Raw genomic sequence first — 11,015 nt, 5'->3', positions numbered from 1 at the left:
TATGTACATAATTTACCCGACGTTCTTACGGTGAAGGAAAACATCGTGATGCACATATCGGCGAAGAAATTCAAAGATATGTGTGAAGTCTCGCAGTGCAGGTTGACTATGGCTTAATCACTAACTTAGGGTAGGCTCCGAGCTCAGTGGGGACGTATAGTGAGCTGGTGATGATAAATACCGCGAAAAGCTGACTGTATATATATTCCCAGATGTGACGCATTTACTTTCCGTTGTAACTACGGCGCGTGTGTCGACGAATCTGCTCCCTGCAACAATAAGCAGGAGTGTCCGGATGACTCCGATGAACAGTTACCCAGATGTAAGGGACGGACTATAATAGAAGGGTAAGTTATTTTTTTTTTATAATATAAGATGGCAAACTCGCAAGCGGCCACCTGAATCCACCGAAATGTAAAGCGACCGCTGCACATAGACATCTGCAATTGCAGCGCTGCCTACCCTTCATTGACGAAGGAGACGCACATAAAGAGGGCATTTTCCTTCCTATGCATGTACTCCACCGTCGAATTCACTTTTCTTTCCCATCCTTCCATCTTAAGAAAAGGGTGGAAATGAAAAGAATCCGTTAATGAACACATAACGGATAATAAGGGGGATATCTACCTGTCCTTTTCCGACTCTAGTAGGAAGCACCAGGTTTTGTATTGTTTTTATAACAAGATGGCAAACGAGCGGTCATCTAATTCTGCAATTGCAGTTGCGTTACCTACCCTTAATTAACGAAGGAGAAGGGGGTTGGAGACGCACATAAAGAGGATATTTCCTCTTCCTATGCGTCTCTTCCACCATCAAATCTTACCTTACCTTATTAGAAAAAGGTGGAAAGGGACTAGAATAGGCCTACAGCACACTTATATGCGAAATTACTTCCACTTGACGCCTGTCTTTTGTGTGGTGGTTTTTCGTGAGGATTTACAGTGCGAAGATAAAGTCAAAAATATGAATGTTCTTCTCAGTGACAAGTTTAGATGTCTAGACGGACAGCTTCTCCCATTAGACAGCCGCTGTAATGGTGTACTGGATTGCAAAGACCGCTCTGATGAGACGCTGTCTTCGTGCGCGGAGTTAACTTGTAAAGAGGAACAGTTTCAGTGTGAATACGGCGGATGTGTTGATGCTGCAGCACAGTGTAACCGGGTAAGGGGGGAATCTTTTATATAGAAATTGTGAAATATAGGGGTTTTCTATGGGAATAGACCTTTTTCGATCTCTTCTACACTCTTATATGTATACATATATACTTCTATACTGATATTATAAAGAGTAAATATGTGTGTTTTTGTATATATTGAAATAACTCAAAAACTATTGGGCCGATTTTAAACATTTTTACACCGTTAGAAAGGTAATTTATCTGTTAGTAACATAGGCTTTATTTTTTAATTTTTAATTCCTCGCGGACGAAGAAGTGAGCAACAGCTAGTCATATTATGAAGAGGAAAGATTTGTATTTTTGTATGTATTGATATAAGAAGGCCATCATCATCATCATCTCCTTATCCTACTCCCGTAGCGCAACAGGTTTTTGTCCTCCAAATAACTCTATCATATGTCATCTCAGTCATCACTCCCTTTTTGATCATGTCACCTTTTACACAATCCATCCATCACTTTCTAGGTCTACCTCTACCGATGTACCCTTCCACACTCATAACTAACGTTCTCCTTGTAACATGCGATTCATCCCTCCTCATAACATGCCCCCATGCTAACCTTTTACTCCTTACCTTCTCTACTATGGGGGCTACTCTCAAACTTCCTCTAATATACTCGAATCTTACCCATTCGTGTTACCCCACACATCCATCTTAACATTCGCATTTCTGTCCCATTGATATAAGAGGGCCGATTTCATAAAATCTTTCATTCTTAAAAAAATAGATTTGCAACTATATTTTTTATAATTTCCTATTTTATTCCACGCGGAAACTTGTCGTAACGTCGGACACTATGTGACTCTACTAGATTAGCTTTTACCCGCGATTCCGTCTGCGTGTAACAAGTAAGTAGCCTATGTTCTTCAAGGATCCCGCTACATCTATGCCAAACATCGTGATCCGTTTAGCAGTCCAGGCTACAAACTCTAACATACATTCAAACTTTCGCTTTTATAATAGTAGTAAATTATTGGTTATTGATTTATTTTTGTTTTACCAGACTATAGAATGTGTAGATGAGTCTGATGAGAAGGTGGAACTGTGTGGAGTACGTACCCTCATCAGGCCTACCACGCCCGCACCGGTTACTGAACCACCTAAGTATGTTTCAGTCTTTACCTCCTCCTCTACACATTTCTATTCTGTAAACCATATGATATTATTTTCCATACTATTATAATAAAGCGTAAACACACACTACTTCGTGGCGTAAGATGTCAGCAATCACAGTATAATTTGTTATTCTTTCTTTAGTAAAAAGCCCTACACTTACGACACGCTTTAGGCTATATATTTTCACGCTTAAACTTAGGGAGTAAATAATTTGAAAAAAAGGATAGGTTGCTAGTAACGGTAATTGTTATTCAATGGCCTTCCTTATTTGTGTATTTAAATTTTAATATTTGCAATTGAGAATTTAACAAAACAGGAAATTATAAAAAAAAAAAACAAAAAACATTTTTTTATAATTTCATGCGGATAAAGCCGCGCGTAACTGCTTGTAAATAAATATGTATGATGTTTTTTTTTTCCATTTATTTACTCCTTAAGTTGAAAAGCGTAAAAATATATAGCCTAAAGCGTGTCGTAAGTGTAGGGATTTTTATTAACGAAAGGAATATTCAAAAATATGCTGTAATTGCTGACATCCTACGCCACAAAGTAGTGTGTTTACGCTTTATTATATTAGTATAGACCAGTGTATTTCAAACTTATTATTTTATCGCCCCCTTTAAAAATCAATGATCTTTCAGCGCCTCCCATTTTTATACAATTTTAGTAAAATTTAAAATACTATACAAAATAAATGAAATTACAAATTCTGCATCGCCCCTCTAACACATATCAACGCCCCCAATTTTTCTGGGGCCCTATAACGCCCCTCCCTACATTACAAAAGCCTCCGAGAGGGCGTTATTGCTCACTTTGAGAAACACTGGTATAGAGTAGGGTTGTAATGGAAGCCATTTTAACGGAAGCGGAAGCGGATGCGGAGTTAAAATTCCTAGAGGAAGTTCCGCACTTGCGGAAGCGGAAGCGGAGGTCCGTTACAACCCTAATAATGTCTCACGAAAGTTTTAATAAGTTAACCCTGGTATAGAGTTTAGATAAAGCATTTTTTTATTATTTCCTAGATGTACGTCACCAGAAGCACCTACAAATGGTTCTTATATTATTGTAACAGAAACTAATTCAACAGATGTAGATTATCTATCTTTAGAGTATTCTTGTGATCAAGGCTTCAAGTTGGTTGGTGAGAATAAAGTGGTCTGTCTAAATGGTATATGGCAGGATATCCCGCGTTGTGTACGTAAGTATATTGTAAATCATAATATAATAAATGAGAAAGTTTAGATGGATGGATGTATCTCTCTTCTATTCCTATGTCCCCAAAGTGGGGCAGAGGGCGTCCACAGTATGCCGCCAGCTCGCTCTGTCCTGGGACCTGTGTGTCTCGGACCATGACAGCCCGATTACCTTCAAGTCGGCCGCCACTGAACGCCGCCAGGTTTGTTTAGGGCGGCCACGCTTTCGTGTTCCTTGTGGGATCCACTCCAGGGCTTCCAGGGATGGATAGATGGATGTTTGTTAAAGTTTGCAGCCTAATCTGCTGAATGGATTTCGATAAAATTTGGTATAGATGTAGAGAATAGTGTGGAAGAACACATAGGCTATTCACTTTTGTATTTTTTTAATTCCACGCGGACGGAGTCGCGGGCGACAGCTAGTACTTTAAAATTCTTTCACCATTAAAAAGCTATGTTATCACTGAGTGTCATAGGCTATATTTTATATTATTCTTTGAATTAATGTGCACGAAACCGCGAGCTACAGATAGTTCTAATAATGGTTTTAATGCCTTTTTATGACTTTAAACGGTTTTTAAAACGCATTTTCGGTTAAATATTTTAGGACCTGTCCCGGTAAATTGTAAATTGTCTGATAATAATCGGATTTTGTTCCCTTATCTGATAGTGACGTTATAAGCTATCTGAGCCTCTATCAGCCAGTAATGGGACAGGCTCTAAACCTTTTTGTACCGTGACTGTAGTACAATGAGGAGTTTTCTCTAATTTTATTTTTTGTATTACGAAACACTAGTTTTCACCCGCGATTATTTCCGTGCGAGAATTAAAAAAACATGTCGAGATCTGTAGAGTTTATTTTCGCTATTCTAGCGAATTTGATACTATAAGGATATTTTTCTTCTAGAAACATGTGAGTTAATTAAACATTTAAGTGTGGATTACGAATGTTTCGATGAATCAGGGAATCCAAGAGTTTGTGAAATGGAGGAAATAGAGGGGACAGTTGTAAAGACATCCTGTAAAGCACCACATTATTATTCCCCTGTTGAGTTACCTTACATGCACTGTGTACAGGGTGTTTGGACTTCAGGACCTGCTTGTGCTGTTGGTAAGGATTTTTTTATGTATTTAAATGTTAGGAGGTTTTTGTTAATTTAATTTTACCAGTGGTAGAACCTGCTTTAACATCGCACGAATGGACCGTCTCGTTCGGTGTAATACCACGACCACACAGAAAACAGGCGTGAAGTGAAAGCAATTCCACGTTTCGTCTAATGAGTGTGGTGCCGGAGGCCTAACTTTAATCCTTTTCCCTTTCCACCCTTTTCTTAGGAAAGGATGGAAAGGAAAAGTGGATTTGACGATGGAGATGCATAGGAAGGGGAAATGTCCTCTTTATGTCCGTCTCCGTTAATGAAGGGTAGGCAGCGCTGCAATTGCGGATGTTAATGTGCAGCGGTCGCTTTCCATTTCGGTGTATTCAGGTGGCCGCTTGCTCGTTTGACACATTATATTATAAAAAATGCAAAAGTTTAGTTGGATGGGTGTTAGAGTTTGTAGCCTAAACGGCTGAACGGATTTCGATGAAATTTTGCATAGATGTAGGGGATAGTATGGAACACAGGCTTCACTTTTTTTAACACCACGCGGACGGAGTCGCGGGCGAAAGCTATTCTTATACAAATTTAACCGACTTCCAAGAATTTGGTTCTCAATACGTTTTTTTTTTTTCGATGATTTTAAATATGTATTTTATTCGAAAATCGTGTAATCTTATAACCTTTTACAATTATGTGAAACGAGCTGTTGCCCGCGACTTCGTCCGCGTGGTATTAGAAAACATACGAACTATATAAATAACAAAAAGCTACGTATCCCTCGGGGACCGGACATTTCTCGGGAATGAACCTCATCCCATGTGTACTCCAGACTTTGTTTTATATCTGTGCCTTTCAATATGATATGTTGAACCGTTGCAGAATGATCGAGTAAACATTAAAAAAACTAAATTTATGAATCCCAGAACCGTAACTATTTCCGAGATAAAAAGCCTATGTGTTCTTCCAGACTATGCTCTAAACCTGTGCCAAATTTCATGGAGATCCGTTCAGCGGTTTAGGCTACAAACTCTAACAAACATCCATCTAAACTTTCGCATTTATAATATTAGTAAGAAGAAGGATTAGTAAGATAACAAATTTTTCTTTAGAATGCGGAGTACAGCCACCGAAGTCAACACCGTTAGTACTCCGCGGTAGAGACGCGAGGTTCGCAGAAGTACCTTGGCATGTTGGTATTTATATGAAAAATCCAATTAACAAGACTCGCGTACAAATCTGCGGAGGATCTTTGGTCAGTAATACTGTTGTATTATCAGGTAAAAACGTCACTAATACTGAAACCATAGAGATTAAAATGTATAGAGGAGACATTACTGAAAGGAAATGTTTATTTATAGTGTCTAAATAATTTAGATTAGTTTGACAATTCATTTCAAATTCAGTAGGGATGGGTTGTGCAATCAGTCTTGAATCTTATCGATATTCGATTTTTATTCTTATAGAAGTTGGAATTGATAGATTTATAGTTATAACTAATGAATTAAAAAACACTGTTTTCTCAAATTAATAATGACCATAACAAGTAATGAGAGTAAATGAGTAAATATTACTACTACAGCCGTACGTAATCGAATTGGATTTCGCTATTATTTCTGTCATCGCTAAATTCTCTACACTATAATCAATACTAGAATTGTCCACTAAATTAGTTAATAAGAAAATAATAATTTTAGTTGAGTTCGATAATTATTTAAACCGAATATCGATAGTTCATAATTGTTCGCTGCGTGTTTCGTCACTACGATACCTGTCTAAGTACGGCATTTTTCATACAAATTGAATTCGATACTTCATATGCGTTATTTATCAAACTAATCTATCTTATTTAGACAAACTATACTAAACAATATATCCATCTATACATATAATAAAATTGGACTTTCCGTCTGTATTACCAAAAGAAAAAAACCAGATTTCGAAAGTATTAGCGTTACTTATAACAAAAATCGCATTTAATTTTTTTTTGTCTGTTCGTTTGTCTATTTATTTTAGTAAGGAAAATCTACACTTGGGGTGGTTATTATTTTCAGCTGCCCATTGCTTCTGGAATGAGGATTTGAGAGCTTTGAACCGCGCGATGTGGTATTCTTTAGCGGTCGGTAAATTGTATAGAGACTGGAATCATCCTAACGATGAATTATATGTACAGAAATCTGATGTAAGTTATGTCTGTAATATATCTATACTATTATAATAAAGCGTAAACACACACTTCTTTGTTGCCTAACATGTCAGCAATTACACCATATTTTTGAATAATTCTTTCTTTAATAAAAAGCCCTATACTTACACGCTTTAGGTTTTTTTAACACCATTGAACTTAGGGGGTAAATATTTTGGATAAAAACCCTAATGTGGGAAAGAGACCATAAGTTGCTGCCAACATTAAGGAAGCAAGAATTGGTAACCGTAATTTTGACATTTGTAATTGATAACAGCTAGTTTTTATAACTAAAAACTTCCAGCAAATGTCAAAATTCATATCTTTGACATTGGCCAATTACCGTTATCTTGCTTCTTTGATGTTGGCAGCAACTTTGGTCTCTTTCCCACATTAGGGTTTTTATCCAAAATATTACTTACCCCCTAAGTTCAAGGGCGTGAAAATATGTAGCCTAAAGCGTGTAAGTGTAGTGGTTTTTATTAAAAAAATAATTATTCAAAAATATGCTGTATAGCTGACATTGTTTAACTTGTTACCGACAGCGCGGCAGCCAAGAATACAAAACACTTATTATAAAACAAACATATCTTTATTGAAAACTTATTTACACAAAAAAATATACAAAACTTAAAACTCCAAACTATATCGATCACATTCTTGACTTCTTCTTTTATATATTTTCTTTTACAAGCGATTATTGCCTTGGTAAAGAGCGTCGGTGGCTCAGTGGTTTGAACACTTGACTTGTAATCTACAGGTCTTGGGTTCGAATCCCGCTGTACCAATGTGATGTTCGATTTTTCGAATTTTCATATGTACACAATTTAACCGACGTTCTTACGGTGAAGGAAAACATCGTGATGCCTGCACATATCGGCGAAGAAATTCAAAGATATGTGTGAAGTCAACCAACCCGCACTTGGCCAGCGTGGTTGACTATGTCCTAGTCACCCCTTATTAGGGTAGGCTCCGAGCCCCTCGGTGGGGACGTATAGTGAGCTGGTGATGATTGCCTTGGTGGCCAGTATGCAACCTCTTTGGCTGTATACTGCTTGTCAGCCAAAGGGGTTGTATTTTGCACTCAACAGACATTTTAGGCAACAAAGAATTGTGTGTTTACGCTTTATAATAGTGTAGATAGATTTTTTTCTGTATATATTTTTTAATATCTATATTGTTCAAGGTATCTGATATAATAGTACCAAAACTTTACCGTGGTTTAGAATTATATTACAAGAATGATATAGCCTTAGTATTTGCGAAACAAACATTCCAATACAAGCCGCATGTAGTTCCTGTGTGTCTAGACTTCAGTCTAGAGTTAGGTAATCTACAACTAAGGAACGGGAACCGTGGAAAGGTAGGAAGACTCAAAGAAATATTTACTTATATTTTGATTAAAATCTAACTAATATTATAAATGCGAAAGTTTAGATGGATGTTTGTTAGTTTGTAGCCTAAACGGCTGAACGGATCTCGATGAAATTTGCTATATACAGGTTGATTCTTACCAGGCGCATCACCGGTTTTGTGGAGGTAGAGGACCTCAATAGCTATCATGTAAACAAAGTTTGTTGCCCGATTTCCTATAGTTTTAAAATTATTTGATTTTTTTTTGTAAAAAAATCCGAAAAATCAGATTTCCGATTTAAATTTGACCGTATGTCCAAAAATATGTGTTTACAGTGATCATTTTTTTCTTTAACAAGCTAAAAAATTTAAGTCGCAAATTTGATTCTTCTGATTTTTTTACAAAAAATTAACATAAGAGGAAGTATCCTCTTTATGTGCGTCTCCGTCAATGAAGGGTAGGCAGCGCTGCAATTGCGAATGTTTATGGGCAGTCGCTTTCCATTTCGATGGATTCAAGCCGCTTGTTTGCCACCTTACAATAAGGTCCCAATCTCCAGGCAGCTGGTTGGGGTTTAACCACCGGGTTGTCTGGCTCCGAAGCCCCGAGACTGAAGGTGATAGAATTACCTTATGAGAATTACGAAAGCTGTTTGAACCTCACATCGCCAGCGTTATCTCGGTACCTCACTTATGATGATAAGATCTGCGCTGGATCCTTAGATGGTGAGGTCTCTTGTTGTCTTTTGTGGTCTTTTATGTCGTCCTGGTACTTCAAATCTAATGTATATAATAAAATTGGAGTGTCTATTTGTAATGTCAAAAGAAAAATTCCAGTAATCGTATTTGCGTTGTTGATAACGAAAATCGCATCAATTTTTTTTTTGTCTGTCGGTCCGCCCACAAGCCTAAACTATCATTATCTAAGGCTTTTTGTACACGAGGGAAAGTAAATTTTAAAAGTGATAGAGCCCGATACAAATATAGTAGACTTTCACCTAATGGAAGGTATTCTGTGTTATGTCTGATGTGGCCCAGTTTTAGTCCTTTTTTAAGCTTTGCATACTAGGTAAGAATGGAAAGGGGAGGTGGTTATCAAGAAATAGGGGACCTATTATCTTTATGTGCGTCTTTTGAATAAAATTGGCAACGCATCGAAACATAGTGAGGTCTATGACCAGCTGTAATTTCGCCATTGCTTAAGCCACTTTCAATTTTACTTAACCTCGTGTACGAAGGCTCTAAATCTAAACAAAACGATTGTCAACTCAAGTTTTTGTATATAGGTGAGGCTCTCTGTCGAGGGGACAGTGGTGGGGGTCTAGCCTTCCCTTGGTACGAGGATGGTAAACCCAGGTTCTACCTTCGAGGGGTGGCATCCACCAGTCCACCCTCTAATGATATCACAGTGTGTAATGTACGAGCGTTGACCAGTTTTACTTCGGTCATCAAATTTGAGAAGTTTGTTAAAGCATATTGGTATCCATAATGAAAGTATTGTTGAATAAATTGTGAAGAGAATTTGATTTTTATTTTCAATCAAGATCCCATGGTTAGATTTGTTGCAACACTAATTACATTCATAACATGACTGACAGTTCTGTTCAATTGTGATTGTGACGAATAAATGTGATTCTCTATACTAATATAATAAAGCGTAAACACACACTAATTCGTGGCGTAAGATGTCAGCAATCACAGCATATTTTTGAATTCTTTCCTTAATAAAAAGCCTTATACTTACAACACGCTTTATGATATCTATACTTCTATACTATTATAATAAAGCGTAAACACACACTTCTTTGTTGCCTAAGATGTCAGCAATCACAGCATATTTTCGAATAACTATTTTTAATAAAAGAAACCCTACACTTACGTCACGCTTTAGGCTATGCATTTTCACGCCGTTAAACTTAGAGGTAAATATTTTGGATAAAAACCCTAATGTGGGAAAGAGACCATAAGTTGTTGCCAACATCAAGGAAGCAAGGTTCCCAAGGATTGACATCATGTTATGTCATTTTGACATTTGCAATTGATAGCTTGGCAAATGTGAACACTAAAATTATTTTTTTAATAATTTCATGCGGATGAAGTCGCATGGGAACAGCTAGTATATTTTAACGCTATAAAACTTATAGGGTGAATAGTTATATTGGAAGAAACCGTTCACATGGGAAAGGGACTACAAGCTGCCAACATTAAGAAAGCAAGGTTATTGTAACGGTAATTTTGACATTTGCAATTGAGAATTTGACAAATGTCAATGAAAAAAGTTTTTATAATTTCATGCGGATGAAGCTGCACGGGAACAGCTGTTAATACAGCCAAAATCATACAGTCCTTGCCTCCGACAAGATTCACATTTCAACAAGGCAAATTGAACCTTATAGAATACTGAATAGAATTTCAAATGCTTTGTAAAAGAAGGGGGCAAACTGGCAGCGGGAAAACCGAGGTGATGATGGACAATACATCGTAAGAACAAATTCGATGATTGACTAAAATTGATGACCTGCAGATCTCACTGATCAAATGAAGCAGATCAGTATACCGGCTCAAGTCCAAGTATGCATAGAGGTAAGATGTGAGCTGCGACTCACCGGTTATTTCACGACTCAGCGCTCTTAGTTTTTTTTTATAATATAGGGTGGCAAACGAGCAGCGGCCACCTGAATCCACCGAAATGGAAAACGACCGCTGCACATAAACATCCGCAATTGCAGATGCGTTGCCTACCCTTAATCGACGGAGGAGACGCACATAAAGAGGATATTTCCCCTTCCTATGCGACTCCTCCACCGTCAAATACACTTTTCCTTCCCATCCTTTCCTCTTAAGAAAAGGGTGGAAAAGAAAAGGGTGGAAAAGAAAAGGGTCTAAAATT

The 11,015-nt window shown here is 37.4% G+C and overlaps 1 protein-coding gene across 2 annotated transcripts in view; it reads left to right on the top strand.

Moving 5' to 3' along the window:
* The window catches only part of LOC106107211 (limulus clotting factor C-like), a 12,397-nt gene extending 2,751 nt beyond the window's left edge, over positions 1–9,646 (top strand). For both annotated transcript variants that reach the window (XM_013287969.1, XM_013287968.1), the window contains exons 5-14: positions 213–347; positions 981–1,161; positions 2,182–2,282; positions 3,317–3,492; positions 4,395–4,598; positions 5,700–5,867; positions 6,642–6,769; positions 7,959–8,135; positions 8,686–8,851; positions 9,412–9,646. In XM_013287969.1, the coding sequence (XP_013143423.1) occupies positions 213–347; positions 981–1,161; positions 2,182–2,282; positions 3,317–3,492; positions 4,395–4,598; positions 5,700–5,867; positions 6,642–6,769; positions 7,959–8,135; positions 8,686–8,851; positions 9,412–9,614 (1,639 nt within the window). In that variant the 3' untranslated portion in view covers positions 9,615–9,646. The remainder of the gene's footprint in view (positions 1–212; positions 348–980; positions 1,162–2,181; positions 2,283–3,316; positions 3,493–4,394; positions 4,599–5,699; positions 5,868–6,641; positions 6,770–7,958; positions 8,136–8,685; positions 8,852–9,411) is intronic.
* Positions 9,647–11,015: the final 1,369 nt, after the last annotated feature.

Source organism: Papilio polytes, unplaced genomic scaffold (assembly GCF_000836215.1).
Source record: "Papilio polytes unplaced genomic scaffold, Ppol_1.0 DF822067.1, whole genome shotgun sequence".
NCBI classification, from domain to species: domain Eukaryota; kingdom Metazoa; phylum Arthropoda; class Insecta; order Lepidoptera; family Papilionidae; genus Papilio; species Papilio polytes.
This window is presented reverse-complemented; position numbering and strand designations above follow the sequence as displayed.